This window comes from Hemicordylus capensis, chromosome 8 (assembly GCF_027244095.1).
Source record: "Hemicordylus capensis ecotype Gifberg chromosome 8, rHemCap1.1.pri, whole genome shotgun sequence".
NCBI classification, from domain to species: domain Eukaryota; kingdom Metazoa; phylum Chordata; class Lepidosauria; order Squamata; family Cordylidae; genus Hemicordylus; species Hemicordylus capensis.
The window spans coordinates 7,366,880-7,386,238 of record NC_069664.1 but is presented as its reverse complement, the minus strand read 5'-3'; the positions used below and the strand labels follow the sequence as shown (position 1 = coordinate 7,386,238).

The window sequence follows — 19,359 nt, the reverse complement described above, 5'->3', positions numbered from 1 at the left end:
CATGGCTGAGGATGATGAGAGTTGGGTCCCCAGATGTTGCTGGACTACACGGTTAAGGAACCTTGCCATAGACTATTGTTCTGGGACTCTGAATCCCATAAATATGTTTAACAATCACCATCAGGGTGTCTTGCTTCATTGTGCTATTTAACCATAGCATTCCATAGTTTAGATTCCTGCAGTGTGCTCTCTATGGAGAGCTGGTCATGTGGTAGCATGCATGAATTGTCCCTTTTATTTATTGGTTGCATTTGTATACCGCTTTTCTGCCTTGACAAAGACACCAAAGCAACAATATTGCAAGGACCACTTCTCTTGCAGGTTTTATGCTATCTGGGTATAGACAGTGGTGCTTTTAGCTCTTGAGCTGGGTTCTCAGTTCTAACACTAGCACTGCTGCCGCTGACCTTTAGTCCTCCTTAGTGCTTGGCAGATGGCCCATTGTGAAGCTCTACCTACTGCTTGGTTCTTCTCCCAATTCTTCTGCTCCCATAGAATGAATATTGTAATGATCCTAATCTGGGGTCTCTCCATATGGCTCCGCAGAAATGATGATGCATCCCACCAAACCATTGTAAACAGTGCAACGTTTTTAGGATGCATTTGCTCCGCATTAAGGGCAAACCATCCAGATAGAATAATACTCCTGGCTGTATGAATGACACCTTGGTAGTAAATTCCTCCTGGGAATGAACACACCCTGACCCTAAGGGCCATGGTTGGTGGTGCTGGGTTACCTTTCTGTGCAGAGAGCAGAAGCTTTCCCAGACAGCAGGCTTTACCACAGGTTCACTGCGAGTTCGAAGTTGCCCCCCAAAAGTGATATAAAACGTGGATTTTTAAAAAACCAATATAAATTGTTTTTAACCAGTCTAAACTGGGCTACACTCTAACACCTGATGAAAAAAACAAATTGTGTGTGAAGTGCTCCCTGATAGCTCGCAGTGACTTCAGGGTAAATTTGACCAACATGTGAATGCACCTGCTCCATTTTGGAGGAGATGCAAACTAAAAGCAGGGGTTTTTAGTTCCAGGAGAAGCTCGGTCTTTTCCTCGCCCTCCCCTCAGCACAAGTCTCTGCCACAGAAAAAGCTCCAGCCTCTGTTTACGATAAACTCTCTTTCACTTAAGGCAGGTGGAAGAGACATGGGCTAAGGCGGTAGCTGGGTTGCACCAGGAATAGAAAGGCTGTCGGGATGGTCTCAGGCACAAGGGTAGGAGGAGCCGCCATCTGAATTGGGAGCCAGGCACGCTCCTGATTGGCCATCGTGAGACTTCTCCAAGCAAGGGAGGTGGATGGGGTTGGAGGAGTGACTGCCTGCAAGCTGGGTCTGGAGCCGAGGGGAGGGCTTTTCCTCCACCCTCATTCGGGCACAAATCCTGGGCTCACCCTTACTGCCCACCTCCATATCCAGCTCACAGAAGAGCATCTTCCCTTCCTCCTACCTTGCTTATAGAATTCTCACGATGGCCAGTTGGGAGCTTACACTGCTCCCGCATTAGGGTTGGAGGCTTCTCCTCCCCTCATGCCGTTCGTGAGAACAGCCCTTGTGACTTATAGAGGGCAATAGCATGCAGCCTGCCATGTGAGAAGTGCCCTCCTGAGATGCTTGGCCATTGGGAGTGGGGATGATGGGAGTTGTAGTCCACCAACATCTGGCGACCCACGTTTGAGACCCCCCATCCCGTCTAAATAATTTGAACGTTAGGCTGTCTGTATCTAGGGTTTTGCTGTCTAATACTAAACGTATATCCACCCACCCTAGTAAGGTGTTCCGTCAGAATCCCCTGCCTTAAACCTTTTGGCTGTGTGGGGCTGTCTGCCCTATGTTGGGACTGTAGGGATCAAAAGCACTGGAATGGCACACCCCGTCCATGAAATTAAAGCCGTCTTTCTGGCTCTGTGTGGGAGCTGCAGCCGGGAGAAATGGCTTGAATCCCGGATTCAAGGGTAGCACAGCAGTGGTATGTATACCATAGTTGGCCGGTCGATGGTTCTGGCTGCAGAGAAGTCGCCTGGGCTTGGCCTTGTGGGAGCCGCTGAACGAGCTTGTCTGCTAGACTTGAGTGGCCTCCTCTTGGTTCCTCTTGCACAATGTTTAAGAGCCGCTTTCTTGGCTTTGGGAGCCTTAGTGGTTTAGAAAGTAGAGCACAGCTAAGGCAAAGCGGCTTAGCTGGAAGGGGAGGTGGTTCTGGCCATTGTTTTCCTGCCATCCAGGTCCGACTGGTTCCAGCGCTCAGGGGCTCCTCTTTTGCCGGGGGAGGGGGGAGAGAGTGGCAGTCCTCCGTTGCGTGTGGCCTGCCAGAGGGCACTTTGGGAAGAGCAGCTTCCTGTGCCCTGCAAATGAGGACATCCTGTGGTCAGGACAGCTTCTTAAAGCTGCTCTGGTTTTGGTTTTGCAGATCCCTGTGATTGTATGCACAAGTGCCCTTTTCCAAGCAAACTAAACTTTTGCCATTTAATGAACCTTTTTTTTTTTTTTGCAACACACACTTGTATTGTACTGTGGGTTATTTTGCAAATGGTTTTGGCAAGCCCGTGATTGGCAGACGAGGCCAAGGCAAGTGGGCAGTAGAGGGACAAGAAGAACTGGGAACCTACGGGAGAGGGGAAGAGCCATACGCTCAGCAGCTTTGCCCAAAGTCTGTGTTGCTTTGGAACCTGCAGCGTCTGTATGGTTTCAAACGCCTGCCATGAGGACTAGAAAATTTGCCAAGAATGCACACATTCCAGTTGTGATGATATGTGGCGTGGCCACTTGTCCCAGAAGAGGAAAACCCAAATACCTAACTCACTGCCATAAGTGCACATTTTTAAATTGCCTTGCATGGACGTTGGGTTCAAAAAATAACTAACCAGCCAGCAGGCAAGACTTTTGTTTCAAGCTCAAGAACTATGGCCCATTAAAAGCCTTGATAGGGAGCATGGGGAGACAGAGCCCATAAACTTCCTTGCTTTCCCCAGCTATGAGTAGGAGAGCTCTCTCTCTCTCGCTCTCTCTCTCTTCCCCCCCCCTCCAGGATGGGGTGTGTCATTCTGGGAAGCCATTGGGTAAGGCTTCCCTGTTAAGTAGCCACAAGCCAGATGTATGTTGAAACTTCAGTCCACAGGCATTCTGGGTTGCTAATCTTGAATGTCCCTTTTCAAATGTTGATGACAGTTACTGATACTTAAATTCTTCTGTCAGGAAGGGCTAGAACAGAGTTTCAAACTTGGGTCCCCAGCTGTTGAACTACAACACCCATCATCCACAATGAGGTCCATCATCATATGGGGAACAGAGGAAGCTGTCTGTCAGACCATAGGTCCATCTTGCTCAGTATTGTCTACCCAGACTGGCAGCAGCTTCTCCAAGGTTGCAGGCAGGAGTCTCTCCCAGCCCTGTCTTGGAGATGCTGCCAGGGAGGGAACTTGGAACCTTCTGCTCTTCCCAGAGTGGCTCCATCGTCCCCCAAGGGGAATATCTTCCAGTGCTCACATGTGGTCTCCCATTCAAAGGCAACCAGGGCAGACCCTGCTTAGCTAAGGGGACAAGTCATGCTTGCTACCACAACTCCAGCTCTCCTCTTGGAGTGTTTGCTCTAATTTTTTTCCTCTGCGTGTGGAATGAGTTTTTTTCTGGGCGGCAGTATTGAGACAGTGTATGTACATCCGGATTGGGGCCTTCCTGAGTTGACCTGAGCGGGATCTAAAACTAACTGAGCAGACATCAAAAGACTTGTGTGCACATGCGCTGGCGGCTTGCCTGAGAGGGAACACTGGGGGACTCAAGTTGGAGAACCCCTGAACTAAAAAAAGTCAATGAGCTGCATACAGATTGCCTTCCTCACAAAGAGCACATGCAGAGGAGACGGCTTCAAAACCCTGCTCTTGCTACATGCACACCTAGAATTTTCCTGGACCTGTCAGAAGTTCCACTAGGCTTATGCAATACTCCCCGTGTGACTCGGAAGCGAGTGAGCTGTGAAGCCGGCTTTTGGAGGTGCCGCACAGGAAGGGATGCCAGTGGCACTGCCCAGGGTGGGGGGGCAAGCTTGTTGCCTTTCAGTATTTCCAACTGTGTGACGTATGAAACTTGTTTGGCAGGGTGGCAGGAGCCCCCCCCCCCCCCCCGCAGAGGACTGAAGCACTCATCAGCCAGCGGGCTGCTGTCCAAGGTGTGGCCTTCTAGTGGCATGACTCAGAATCTCTTTCCCTGCCCTGTGCTGGCCAATACTGGGGCTTGGCCTGCTTCCGCAGGTGCTGGGTCCAGCTCATGCCTCCGGGGGGAATCCCTGGCTCGGATGCCTCACTCAAAAGGTACCTGCCCAGGGCCGCCACCGGATCAGTCACTCTTGCTGGAGGTATTCAAGCCGAGCTGCCCCACTCCACACCTGCCGCGTGAGCCTTGGTGGGCCCTCCTCGCACCTCTCCACTGCACTTAGCATGCTTCAGCTTGCAAACTTCTGGTGCCCCTGTGCGAGTGTGTGTGTGTGTGTGTGTGTGTGTGTGTGTGTGTATGCCCAAATGTTCTGCGGAGCAGCTGGGCTGGGCAAAGCAGGCTGCCTGCATGCCTGGCCAGGCCTCTCACGCCTTGGGCCTGTCCCTTTGCCTTGTCCCCTCGGTTCGCAGCGGTGTCCTTTCCTCCTCATTTCTCCTGCCGCTTCCTACGTGCGACGGAGGCCTGATGAGGCTTGGGAAGTTCTAATGGCATCTTGGCACCGCCCCAAAACCGACAAACCGAACTGGAGCAACTCAGGAGGCGGCATTCCTCTCATTCCGGGGCCTTCGGCTCATCCTCTCTCTTCCTCCTCCACCCTCCTCTGAGCCTCTTGCCTCTCTCCACTTGTCCTGGGGCGCTTGGAGCTTTTGGAGTTGGCTCAGTGCTGGCTGTCGTCTTGGCTCTCTTTCCCCGCAGAGTAGAGGAGTCCTGTGTCGAATACCGAGGTCTAGAATGCTTCCCAACCCCTCCCCGACCCTTGAAGCAGAGTCTGTGTATTTTGGTTTGTGTACTTAGTTTTCCTGCCAGCCGCTGAGGAGTTGATCCCCCTGAGTTTTTAGTCTGTGGGTGGCCAACCTGAGTCTCCCCAGCTATGCTTGGACTACAGCTCCCATCATCCCTAGCTGCAACCATCCATAGTGATTCACATGCATTTCTCACTCTTGCAACAGTTCAGTACGATTCAATGTTATACCTAGGTTGGCTTTATTTTTCAATGGGGAAGGCCCTGTTTAAAAGTTTTGTACACTGCTTTCCATATAAAAGATCCCCGGGGCGACTTAAGAGTAAGTTACACAGTACAATAAAAGCGATGTCGCTGGAACAGCAGAGATGCTGTGATTCAAACTCCTGGCTGCTGCTGCTGTTGCTGCTCCTCTTCGGGGCCTGTGCAAGCCCTGTAAAAGTTCCCCTTTTGTCTGCTTTCAACCCCACCCAGCCCCGCAACTGCTGCTCTGGGTGGAGCCTCTCTTCCAGAGGTGCACCTAGGTAATTTTGGAGCCTGGACCTAAAGGTGTTTGGAAGCCCTCCCTCCCCTGTAAATTAAGCATCGTCATGCTCCACCAGGTGACCACACCACCCAGAACAACCTAAAGAGGATTTGCCCCCTCCCCCGGGGGGCTGTGGAGGCTCTGGACTTTGGCCCCAAAGTCCAGGGGTAAGAGCGCCTCTGCTCTCCTCACACGGGCCAGGATGCAAAAGTGTCTAATATTGTGCCCATAGACTTCCAGTCCATCGGAATTGACCTGGCTTCTCTAAGAACTGGTGTCGCTCTTCAGGAAACAATTAAAAGCAATCCTGGAGATTTTTAATGGCTTGATATTGGGGTGGGAAACGAAGAGTAACTTGTCAGTTGGCAACCTTATGTGTCCATGTTCTACGGCATCACTATATCTTATATTATTGTAATAGTAAAAGACAAAATATTATCTTTTTTTTAAAAAACCCAGCCCTGTCAGGTATGCCAGGAGTCCTATCCCCCATATAGTGGATGGGAGCTGAGAGAATAGCGACTTATCTAAGGGCATTATGTGTGTGTGTGTGTTTGTGGTGGCGTTTTTTTGAATTGCGGGTTTCCTGTCTGCACTCTTAGCTATTATGCTCCACTAACGGTCTTGTTTTGACAACTTTTTGTCAAAAAAACCCAACCCCAGACATACATATGTACCCCACTCCAGCCAAAACGTTAGAGAGATATTTCCTGAGATGGTTCTCAACTTGATTCTGAAATTTCCTTTACAAGCGCTTGATGTGCTCTGTCCGAAACTCCCTGACTGAACTTACCTCCCTGTTTCGTGAGATTAGAATCGGACCCAGATCTTTTCGATCACTGGAACTACGTTCTCTGCTGGGCCCAGAATAGGACTGTTGTCCTGTCTGTGAGGTGTAGAAAGTGGAGTCCAAAACTGAGAAGGAAAGTTGTGTAGAGTGAAGAGTCTTACTTCTGGAATGAGAATCTCCAGCTAGCTCAGATCTACCTTAAGCTGCAAAAGAGTTTGGGCATTAAAATATCTTGCCCTTGAAACCATTCTGGAATGGTGGCCTTACTAGGTGTGCATGGTAATGAGAAGCTATAGGAAAACCCTGTTGAAATGGTTTGTTCTTTCCCCCCTGATCTACTAAGTTAGGAGTTCCCAACCTTGGGTCTCGAGATGTCCCCCAAAGTCATTGTGGCTGCTGCTGATGGGAGCATCTGCGGGCCCAAAGATTGGGAACATCTACACTAGGGATGTGCACGGAACTGGTTCGGAGGCCCTTTATGGGCCTCCCAACTGGTTTGATCGACTGGTGGCTCCACGAGTTCTAGGGTGGGGGAGGGTGCCCTGACCCCTCCCGCCGTGTTTCCCCAGCTGGTGCTCCATTGAATAAGTCCCCCTCGGGGCGGCAGCATACCTCCCTGCCACCCCTGTGTCGTCCTCGGCTGGAAGTTAAGGAACTACCCGGCACGCACAGGTCGCACTTGCTTGCCCAACGTGCACCGGGTACTTCCTTGAACTTCCAGCTGAGGAGGACACGGGCAGGAGGGAGATACGCTGCTGCCCTGACGGAGACTTATTCAATGGAGTGCTGGTGGGGTAAACACGACGGGAGGGGTAAGGGCACCCTCCCCCATCCTTAAAAGTATGCCCCCCCACCTCCGAACCACCCCCCCACTGGTTCTGTGCACATCCCTACCCTACACTAGGTTGCATCTTGTACATCGATAGCACTTTTGACCCTTCTTTTCAGGCCCATCCCTGACCTGAATCTAGGCTCTCTTTAAAGCTGTTCTGATTTGATTATTCTGTGTAGGTACCCACAATTCTGATTGCTTGGAAACCCTTGTGTGCTGCCTGCTTCATAGCAAATGCATTTGGGTGCTTCGAGCAATCCTTCTAGCCTTCAATAACCATACGGCTGTTTGCACGGCATGCCTTATGTAACAACCTAGCTCAGAGGATGCCAGAACTCCTCTGAACTCCTAGTTCTTCCAGAGATGACCCTCCTCTTGCACAAAGACCGTAGCAATCCATGCTGAAAAGATAGGTTTTTTTAAAAAAATCTTTCTCTGTGTGCCTTTTTCTTTCAAGAGTTTTGTTCCTGACTGTCCCTCACTTTAAAATTTCCATTAGGAGCTGGAAATTTATTCCATGCCTCTCCTTAAATATATGTATTCAGGTAGCCCTGCTACTGATTCCAGAGGCACTACTCCTGTCCTGTTAATTAGTTCCTCGTAAAGGTGCCCTACACAGAGATACACCCTCCTATGATTCCAGTGCAGCAAGGTCTCCCTCTGGGCTGGGCTTTCTTCATAGCAGACACAGCCAGTTGGTGACTCTCTCTCTCGCTGTATCTGTCCCCTCCCCATCCCTCCCTAGGCAATTTAATCCGGTCGGTGTAAGGGTTGCCTGCAGTTTCATTCATAAGAAAGGGGGAAAGGGTTTTCCAAATTATAAGTGGAGATCCTTCATAGCTTCACTGGCAACGTTTTTCTTGCGTAGGAACTGAGGAAGCTGCTTTATACAGAGCCAGACCCTTGGTCCATCTAGCTCAGTATGGTCTACTACACTGACTGGAAGTGGCTGTCCGAGGGATAGGGCAGGAGTTTCCCCCAGGTCTGCCTAGAGACACCTTACCCCTTAGCCCTGCATGCAGATGTTCTTCTGCTTAGCTATGACCCCACCCCTCAGGGAAATACCTTGAGGGAAAGGAGAGCTGGTCTCCTGGTGAAGGCAAAGTTGTGCCATCGAGTCGGTGTCGACTCCTAGCGACCACAGAGCCATCCGGTTGTCTTTGGTAGGATATGGGAGGGGTTTAGCATGTCCATCTCCCGCACAGTATGAGATGATGCCTTTCAACATCTTAATATAGCTGTTGCCCAATATAGGTGTTCCCTATAGTCTGGGAAACATCCCAGCAGGGATTCAAACCAGCATCCCCTGGCTTGCTAGGCAAGTCATTTCCCTGCTGCGCCATTAGGTCCTTGCCAATTCATGTCTTCTGGACTCTGTTCAAAAAGTGCTGCTTATGATATTTGAATCCTTCTATGGCCTAGGAATATGTTATCTTAAGGACTGCCTACTTCCAGATGAACCAGCCCCTAACCAACCTCTTGCTCCCTAGGCAAGTTACTTCCCCGCTGTGCCATTAGGTGGCTGGCCTAGTGGTAGCAAGCATGAATTGTCTCCTTTGCCAAGCAGGGTCCACCCTGGTTTGCCTTTGAATGGGAGACAACATGTGAGCACTGTAAGATATTCCCTGTAGGGGATGGGGCTCTTCTGGGAAGATCATCTGCATGCAGAAGGTTGTAAGTTCCCTCCCTGGCAGCATCTCCAAGATAGGGCTGAGAGACATTCCTGCCTGCAACCTTGGAGAAGCTGCTGCCCGTCTGTGTAGACAATACTGGGCTAGATAGACCAATGGTGTGGATATATAGAAGCTTTCTATGTTACCTTACAGTGCTCACATAGTCACTCATCCAAATGCAAACCAAGGTGGGCCCTGCTTAGCAAAGGTGACAATTCATGCTCACACAAGACCCGCTCTCCTCTGCACTGTATGTAGTGTGTGCACTGACATATTTGTACACCTGAACACACATGCTCTATGATGTAGTGGTTAGTTGGACTAGAACTGGGGAGACCAGAGTTCAAATCCCTCTTCAGCCATGAAACTCACTGGGTGTCTCTGAGCCAGTCATTTATCTCTCTGCCTAACCTGCCTCACAGGGTTGGTGTGAGGATAAACATAACCATGTGTATACCACTCTGGGCTCCTTGAAGGAAGAGTGTAAACATTAAAATAACTGGGAAGCTGTCACTGCTAGATGGTCTTAACATTGTGGAGTCCTGACTCCTTGAGTATCAGTTTTTCATAGCAAGAGACACTTCATCTTCTGGACCACGGTCTAGAACTAAAGAAAGTGAAGACGCTCACTAGAGAAATTGACGCTGATATATGCTTGGCGTAACGATGTAGGGCACCACCTTAAGTGGCGCAGTGGGGAAATGCTTGACTAACAAGCAGAAGGTTGCCGGTTCGAATCCCCGCTGGTGTGTTTCCCAGACTAGGGGAGACACCTATATTGGGCAGCAGCGATACTGGAAGATGCTGAAAGGCATAATCTCATACTGTGCAGGAGATGGCAATGGCCAATCCCTCCTGTATTCTATCAACAGAAAACCACAGAGCACACCTTACCTTAAATGATGTAGGGCATGATGCTGTATATCTCCCCTCCTTAGTGTTCCCTTACTTCTCCACATTCTTTCCTCTTCCCCCATCTCTGCAGTCTGCCTTTTCCACGCACCCCCTGTGATTTAATTCCCCCTAATGAATTCCAGCTCCCAGCTACTTCAAAGCCCCAAATGCATTCCTGTTGAAAGGCTATAAAGGGAGCCACTCCTTCCCGCTTCTCCCGCCTCCAAATTTCATAGTGGGGATTGGAGGCAGGGGAGGTATCCAACCCCTCTCCTTGTTTTGCGGCTGGAGCCAGCAGCTCCCTTGAAGGAGGGGAGCTGTGGGTGGTATAAGGCTGCTTTTGATCCTTGCTTGAGACTGAGGCTGCTCTGTGTTCATCCTAGAGGAGGGCAGAAGTATTAGGGCAGCTCATATAGACAAGACGTACCATCTGTGCCTCATCTAATGTGCACCCTCTGAGAGAGGTAAGCGTCTTCTGTTGAAGGAAGCCCAGTCTTTAGGGGAGAGTGTGAGATGATGAGGGAATCATGAAGACTGCACAACATTCAAGCACGGATCTGTTGTATGCATCAGCTAAAATTCCCCATTTCTCGCAGGAGGTCTCGAAATTTGTGCACACCCAAATCACCCAGCCACCCATGCAGTTCCTCTGACTTCAGCAGAAACCAGCCCCACATTGTTGGTGTGCTTCTCTGCAATCATGAGGGCTAGAAGCATGTGTGGTCTTTTAAAATAATGTTTTTTAAAAGGTACGATAGATACTGTTAGATGCCAAAGATTTGTATTTAATTTGTGTGTGTTTCTATGGATTGCTCTGTTCATCCCCTCAAATGTTTTTAGAAAGGTGAAGTTATAAGTATCTTAAAACCGAAGGATGGAAACCCAGACAAACTGGACAGTTTGCGAAAGCAAAGGGCTGGCTCCTCCCTTATCGAAAATGAACGGCCAGGTACATGTGCTGCTTGCCTAAGTTTCTCGGTCAGTCAGCATGGTGGGCTCTTGTCAAAGTCCAGAGGCCAGTAGGGGAGCACCATACTTCTTTCATGGCGGAAAGACCAGAGGAGAACTGGTCTTGTGGTAGCAAGCCTGACTTGTCCCCTTAGCTAAGCAGGGTCCACCCTGGTTGCATATGAATGGGAGACTACATGTGTGAGCACTGGAAGATCTTCCCCTTAAGGGATGGAGCCGCTCTGGGAAGAGCAGAAGGTTCCACGTTCCCTCCCAGGCAGTATCTCCAAGATAGGGCTGAGAGGGATTCCTGCCTGCAACCTTGGAGAAACCGCTGCCGGTCTGTGAAGACAATACTGAGCTAGATGGACCAAGGGTCTGACTCAGAATATGGCAGCTTCCTATGTTCCTAAGCATGACAAACACATTTTTGCAAGAACCAACTTATTGTGCATTAGACACCCTATTACATGAAATTAAGGAGTTTCCTAAGTGTTCAATGGGCTTGGGAGCACTAAGGTGCACTTGCTGCAGGAGGGTGTAGAAATATTGGAGGGGATGCTTGCTTATTGGATCTTGGTTAACTTATTTGAGAAATATGAAGGTCACGTTAGGTGCCTGTTCACAGAACTGCACAGAACTAGATATTTTTGTTCCCTAACAATCCTCTTCCTCTGATTCCAGGTCTCAGCAATTTTCTCCCAGCCAGACCAATGGCGAAAGTTCTCCAGAAATGTTGAGTATACGATTTCAGGTGAGCACACCTTGGCTTTTGTATAAATGGTTCCTTCGGACAGTCTTAAGGATTAAAGCACATTTTTAAAATTATGAGCCTCTTGGGGACAAGAATATTAAGCTCTAGGAAAAAATACTGCCAATTGCTTTGATCCTATGGGATAAAGTAGGATAAAAATCAAATGAAATGGGACCCCTATTTGGAGCCATATATGGGGCACCAGTTCACCCTGGTCGGTTTGGTGCATTTTCTCCTCTCTTTCTACACCACAGAGAGGCAGGCATTGTTTTCTTGTCCTGTTAATCTTTACACCTGAAATCATCCATATGGTTGAGTCAGGGCCATCAAGTCCCTTGTTTTAATAGTTAAGATAGAACTTCAAATAAGCAAAAATGTGAATAAACATAATGGAAAACACTAGATAACGAAGATATGTCAATTCAGTGACCACTCTTGAGTTACACACTCCAGTGATCAATAAGCCTTTTCCATTTGGCTAAAGCTTGTGTTGTGTGTTCCTCACTTTGTCCACACAGGACTTCTGTAACTTTTTCCACTTCAACAATGTCGAGAATCTTCCTTAACCACTCCACAATAGACGGAAGAAGGTTCATTTTCTGGTGTCTCGCCCAAACTATTTTGGCTGCAACTAGTATGGTTTGCCAAAAGTGTGTTTTCTGTGGACAGCAAGTGATCAAGTACATTCAGCACATGAAAGAATAAGTAATTCCAAAAATTAAATGTACCATTTAATAAATAGCTTTGCTGTACATACAAGCAACTCCACTGCAAATGAAAAGTAACTGGTGCCCTATCTGACATGTCCAGCACTTCAACAAATGTATATGGAATAGCCCATTAAGTTTGATTGGAGCGAGATACCATAGAATGCGGACTAGGTTTAATAAAGTTTGGCCAATTCACAGCAGAGGTATGCATAACTGGAAAAAAAGAACAGCTTAGCTGAAAACTGGTCTCCAGAAGACGGCTTTGAGCAAACTCAATGAATGATTCAGCAAAAGTGGCTGGTGCGGGTGGGGAACTCTGAGATGTCTCTTCAGGTATGAACATTCTCGGTTAACTGACATGAGAAATATGCAAAAACTTTGGTTAATCATAGTTTGGGCAGGCAGCTGTCTATAATGTGGACCTCATGGCAGAGTATTTCTGCCAAGACTAGGAGGAGACGGTTACCTCTTCGAGCAGAAAGAAGCACATGCCCTGACATGTGCTGTCAGTGACTCCCTGTCGGGGCTTAAACATGAATAGTTTGGAACTGTATCTCTACTGCAAGCTTGAGAATGTCAACTCTAAGAGATAAAATGCTCTGGTCCTTATGAATCCATGCCCCTGTGTGTTGCAGGGTCTGTATCTCTGTATGTGTGTGTGTGTGTTGTTTCGTTTAGCAAATTTATTGACCACCTGACTTCCACTGACTCGAGGCCATTTACATAAATTAACCATGAAAACAAGAGGAAACAGGGAAAGACACACAGACCTAAAAGCCTGGCAAAACAGATACGTTTTCAAAAGCTTCTTAGAGGTCAGAAGGGAGGTGGCATTACGAATCTCAGGAGGCAGGGTGTTCCATAAGGAGGGGGCTGCCACAGAGGAGGCCCTCCCACGCGCCTGGGCCCCATGCACCTCCCATGGACCTGGAACTCTGAGAAGGCCCTCCTGAGAGGACCTTGCAGGGCAGAGAGGCTGGTCCTGAAGGTGCATGCCTCTTTCCTTGAAGATTCTAACCCTAAGAAGCTTCTGGCCCTACACACTCGAGACTTGTGTTTTGGGCGGTATATAAATGTGTTAAATAAATAAAATGATAAATAAATCCACTTGCAGTTTGGACGTCGGGAGTTCAACAACAGCTGGAGGGCCAAGTCTGCCCACCACTGTTTTAAACGCATCACCCATGGCTCTTGCGCTGAGAAGCTCCTTGTAGTTAAGAAGACGACACCTGGTGCGGAGAAGCCATCCAGTCTGGGATTGCAGTGCCTAGAGGGAAAGGTTCATAATAATGGGTTAATAATAAATAAAAATATATTTTTTATTAGTTAGTAGTAGTAGTAGTTTGTAATCTGCAAGACATGATAGAACTTCCTGCTCTGGATGGGGTTAGACTGACTCCCCCAGAAAGAGCAGGTTCCTGGCTTGAGACTGTTCTTGGACCCGGTCTCACGCTGGTGCCTCAGGTTGAGGCCATGGCCAGGAGTGCTTTTTACCAGCTGTGACTGATTCGACAACGAATCAATCAATCAATCACTATTCCTTGAGGAGAATGACCTGAAAACAGTGGTAACCTCCAGGCTGGACTATGGCAATGGGCTCTAATTAGGGCTGCCTTTGTACGTAGTTTGGCCACTTCCGTTAGTCCAAAGTGTGGCAGCCAGATTGCTCTCTGGGGTATCCTGGAGAGACCACCTTATGCCTGTTCTTAAATAGTAAAATAACTATAGCGATAAACGTAATATGAAGTATAATCAAACAGACACAATATAACCAAAAACCAGTACATATTGTGTCTGTTTGATTATACTTCATATTACATTTAGCATATTGTCTGATTAAATTTCACATCATGTTTAGTATTTAGTCCAATGTTATTTTACTTTGTTTATTTAGAGTGGTGATCATTCTGTTCACGGGTTGGGCTTGTCTTTCTCCTTTGTGGTGCCGTGGATTCCCCCTTCTCCTTGTTCTTAAATAGTTGCACTGGCTGCCGATGTGTTTTCGGGCAAAGTACAAAGAGCTGGTGATTACCTTTTTAAAGCCCTGAATGGCTTAGGTTATCTGAGAGAGCACCTTTCTCAACAAGATTATTATTATTTTTCACACTGCTCATTAAGATCATCGGGAGGGGGTTGTCTTCAGGTGCCACCAGTTTAGCTGGTGCTGACCTGGGATCGGTCCTTCTCAGTTGTCCCTCCCTGTGGGTATAAGACGGTTATCTTCCTTGGAGGCCTTCAGGAAAGCCTTAAAGACCCATCTTTTTAGCCTGGATTTTAATATCATCTAGTTCTCATTTTTAAATTGGCTTAAACGTTTTTTTAAAAACAAAATTTCAATTGTTTTACTGTGTGTTTGGTTTTAATGTAAACCACCCTGGGCTACTGTAGAAAGGGCAGTATATGAAGGTCTCACACAGTGTCATTTTCCCGCTGAAAATCTCCCCCCCCCCCCGAAATCTAGTATATCTCTGAAGTGCTGATTTGCAGCAAATAACCGCTGGGGTGTGTGGTTATTTGCAGCTCCCTCACCACTGCTTAAATTAGAAGAGTGTTCAGGTGTATGCATGTCTGTGAATGGTGCATTTTTAAAGTTGGGGGTTCCCATTCTTGGGTCCCCAAATGATGGTGGATTACAGCTCCCATCATCCCCAGCTACAGTGGTGCTGGTGTTTAGTCATTGCAGCTGGGGATGATGGGAGCTGTAGTCCACCATCATTTGGGGACCCAAGGTCGGGAACCCTTGATTTAGTTGCTTATCTTTTCAGCCCTGCTAAGGGTCTCATTCCAGCTTTCTGCCTTGGGCACCAAAATGTCCTGGCCCATCTCTTTGCCTCCCAAACTTCATGACGTGGTCTTTGTGGCCTTCTCCTGTAGGACGTTGTGAGAACTCGGGATGACAGCCAGAGTTCGCTGAGATCTTCTTACTCCAGCCCTGCCTCGATCAGCCCACGGCCGAGCAGTCCGTACTCGCCTTCATCTCCTGGATACCGAACGTGCAGCCCACACAGCCCCCAGAGGCCCAGCCTCCCCATTGAGGGCAGAGGGGACTCTGCTGTGAGCAGCCGCAGGTATGTGCAAAGCGCCCCTGCTGGATCAGTCCGAGGGTCTGTCTGCTTCAGCATCCCCTTGGCCACCCAGATGCCTCGGAAAAGCCCACGAGTGGGATTGAGGGCAACTGCCCTCTCTCGTTAGCCCACCAAACACAGCTGTTTCAAGGTTTATTGCCTCTGAACATAGGCTTCGTTTAGATATTGTGGCTAATAACCATTGACAAACTTCTCCATGAAATGCTCAAATCCCCTTTTTAAAGCTAAGCTACTGGCCTTCACTACATCTTGTGGCAGTGAGTTCCACATATTAATCATGTGGTGTATGAAGATTTTCTTTTCTCTGTCCTGAATCTACTGCCAATCACTTTTCATTGGATATCCCCATGTTCTGTTATGAAAAATTTCTATGAACTTTCTCCACACAACTCATAATTTTATAAATCTCCCCCCGCCACCCCACAATGTTTCCCCCCTACCATAAAAAGCCCCAGGCTCTTTAGCCCTTTCTTGTAGGAAAGATGCTTCAGCCCCTTGTCCAACTAAAGCTAAAGGGTGCCGTCAAGTCGATTTTGACCCACAGAACTCTGTGGTTTTCTTTGGTAGAATACAGGAGGGGTTGACCATTGCCTCCTCCCGTGCAGTCTGAGATGATGCCTTTCAGCATCTTCCTATATCGCGGCTGCCCGATATAGTAGCAGCGGGGATTTGAACCGGCAACCTTCTGCTTGTTAGTCAGGCATTTCTCCACTGCATCACTTAAGGCCAACTGGTTTGCCCTTTTTCTAGACCCTTTCCAGTGCTGCTGTTGCTCTTTATGTGATCAAAGCTTGTACCCGCAGTCGCCAAAATGCACTCAGGATGTATATAGAGGCATTCATGATGCCAGCTGTCTCATTTTTCAGTCCCTTTCCTCATAATCTCTAACATGGAATCTGTCTCTTTCACTCTGCAGGTGTTGATGGTTTTTATTGAGCTATTTCCCTGACACCTTAGAACCTTTCAGAGCACGGCCAATTCACAAAACATCAGTGAAGTTGGAATTATATGTGAAATTGGGATTTTGGGGGGGGGGGTGCATTTTACACTAGGGTCATTCACATAATGGAAAATTGGATAGGAGAAGAGTTCTACCCAGTTGGGGAATTTGTGCATGCTCCTGTGTTCAGCTCATGTGCAAGGGAAAAACAAAGCCAGCAGTGATTATTGGCTGGTTAGGGTGGCTTTTCCTCCTATATCATAGAGCTGCTGAGTAGGATGGAACCCTCCTACCCTGCAGGAGGCTAGCTGACTATCATTGCTGGCACCTCCAACCTTGTTTTTCCCATGCACACAAGCAGAAATGGACATGTGCACGGCATCCCAAATGGAGTAGGATGCCACCCAGTTTTCCATCATGTGAATGGGTCTACTGTCTGTCGTTTGGTGGTTGAGATTATTTGAGGGCTCTTCCCTGTCCTCTTGGGACTTCATCACCCTAAACAATTTGGTGCCATTGCAAACTAGCCTACCGCACTGCTTACCCCCGACTCAAATTATTTTAAAAATGTTCAACGGCACACATTGATCCCTGAGAGACCCCCACTACATATTTCCTTCCATTGTAAAAGCTCCATTTGTTCCTGCGTCTGCTTCCTGTTCTTCTCAAATTGCATTTTTTTGCTTGCCTGATCGTCAGTCGCAATTGTTTTTTGCTAGAATTTGTGCTCCTTCTGATTCTCCGCCATTGGGCAAGACTTCCATTTTCTGAAGGTAGCCACCTTGCCTTTATAGCTTCTGCAAATCTTAACCACACCAGCATCTCCACTGACCTCTTTCTGCCTTCTGTAACTCCATGTTGCATCCTGCCTACAGTCGACCAGGGGTAGGCAACCTTGGCTCTCCAACTGTTGTTGAACTACAACTCCCATCATCCCCAGGCATAATAAATTGTGACTGGGGATGATAGGAGTTGTAGTAATAAGTTTATTACTGTCACAGACCAGATTAACAAACAATAACGATTAATAGCATTGATAAGAAAATTCAAGAAATTTCAAAGTTTACAAAATCACAAACTGTTCAAATTACTAATACAATCTTTAAGGAGCTTTGATGCCACGAAACAGAACTTTGCCACATTATCTGAAATTACAGGTTTAAAATTGGTCAGGAGTTGTAGATGAACAGCAGCTTTAGAACCAAGGTTGCCTTCCCCTGTTCTAGAGGACCGTGTGTTTGGACAGGTGTGTAAGTTATCCTGCTTGCCCACCCTGTCCTGACACCTGATAACCCATACAAACCAGTGAGCTGTGTGTAATTCTGGTATCACCTTTGTTTATCATCTCCTGTTTTCAGATGCTTCCCCCCATAGTATGCAAATAGTATTTTGTTTTTAATTTCTGTGTTTTGATTTTAATTTCTAGCTTCCAGTCCCTGGGAAATACTTCAGGAATTTCTGATGAACATTTTCCACCACCCTTTGGGCAGCAGTATCCAAGCAGCCAGCAGGTGAGGAGACAGAGAAGCCCAAACTATGTGGGGGACTCTTTGGGGTCCTGTTGATGAGATGGATGTAGCACCATCCATGTTGGTGGTTTGCCACTTTGAGCATGTTGTTTGGGCAAAGTGAAAGGTAAGTGACATAAATCAAATGGGTCTCTGCCCCAAAGGTGTCTACAGTCTGAAGTTTGCTGGTGGGGATTGAGCAGACTGAAGGGAGAGGGAAAGGCAAAAGGGAATTAAATGTGAGTAGATGCAGTTACACATGTTTACTTTGTGGCTGGGCTTCTGTGCCTTTAACAGCCGCAGAACAAGTGAAGCTTTTCTTGCAATGTAATCTGCATGCCTGGAAAAGCTTCAGCTGCTGATTTTTGTTACTTGCCACCTATAAACCCCAGCCAAACGCAAACCAAGCGGCACTGCTTTCCTTTCTCAGCCCTCTCCTTCTGCTCAGACAGATCTTCCTCCAGCAGAAATCACATCTTGGTTTCTTACTCAAAACCCTCCTGGATGTTGAAGCCTCTCCTACAAGCGTGAGGGTTTGTTTTCCCCCCTGCCTCTGCTGCCCCCTTGGGGTCATGGGCTTCACTGCTCTCTTGCACGTGTCCCTGCAAGTACTAGCGGCACACCTGGCTGGGAAGATGTTTGCTTGTTTCTACCTGGCGTCTCCAAGCAACAGCTGGGAGCTGGGGAGGTGGAACCAGTTTGGGGCGGTGCTGCCTACATCTCATGGACACGAGAGTCAGGGTATTAGCACGGGAAGGTGGCCTGCCCGCCTCGCCTCGCCTCACCCTGGGACCGATTAAAGCATCTATTCAGAGCATGCCTGCCTCAGCCAAAGGGACCTGTTGATGCTGATGTGATGTGAAGCCCCACTAACGTTTCACTTGGGACCCCACGGCTTGATTTTCTGCAGCACCCTTCAGTCCTGGGACAGCTTTGCAATGGGGTCTGGAGAAGCTGGTATGCTGTTCAATCCAAGCCTTCTGTGCAAAGTTATCTGCTGGGGGGCATCATCGCTGGTGAGAGAATGGCTGGTCTCAAGCGTGAATGGTTTCCTTTGCTAAGCAGGGCCCTCCATTTGCATTTGGATCAGCATCTCGAGTCAGGGCTGGGAGAGACTCTTCCCTGAAACCTTGGAAACCCGCGGCCAGTCAGTAAATGACACTGAGCTAGACGAACCCATCATGCAACTCGCTATAAGGCCGTCTGTGTTCCTAGCTCTCAGTAACTGCCCAGCGAACTGGCTTCTTCCTTCTCCCTCTTTAGAATTTTCGATTTGTCTTTATTTTTACACTTCCAGCCCCATCAAATGTAGACACACAGGATCCTTTCACTAGCCTCTTGACCCAGTTTCTGTTCAGGTATATTTCTCAGTAGCTGCTGCTTTTGAATGATGATCATTTTATGTGCCACTTTTCAACAAGCAAGTTACCAAAGTGGTTTGTGTAGAAAAAGAATAATATGGTTCCCTGTCCACAAAGGGCTCACAATCTAAAAAGGAAACATAAGAGTGACACCAGTGACAGCCACTGGAGGGATGCTGTGTTGGGGTTGGATAGGGCCAGTTGCTCTCCCCTTGCTAAGAGAATCGCCACCACTTTGGAAAGGCGCCTCTTTGCCCAGTTAGCAGGAGGAACTGAGTCTCCTTTCTACTTGATAAAGACCAAATCTGGCATCAAATGTTCACATCGACCACCTTGAATTGCGGCGAATGACATTGCAAACTATGCCACTGAGAGAGGAGAGCTGGTCTTGTG

At 48.0% G+C, this 19,359-nt stretch overlaps 1 protein-coding gene across 2 annotated transcripts in view; it reads left to right on the top strand.

The window, feature by feature from the left end:
- Positions 1–19,359, top strand: part of PDLIM2 (PDZ and LIM domain 2) — a 66,541-nt gene that overhangs the window by 27,038 nt on the left and 20,144 nt on the right. For both annotated transcript variants that reach the window (XM_053268975.1, XM_053268976.1), the window contains exons 4-6: positions 11,292–11,361; positions 14,946–15,139; positions 17,524–17,608. In XM_053268975.1, coding sequence (XP_053124950.1) covers positions 11,292–11,361; positions 14,946–15,139; positions 17,524–17,608 — 349 coding nt within the window. The remainder of the gene's footprint in view (positions 1–11,291; positions 11,362–14,945; positions 15,140–17,523; positions 17,609–19,359) is intronic.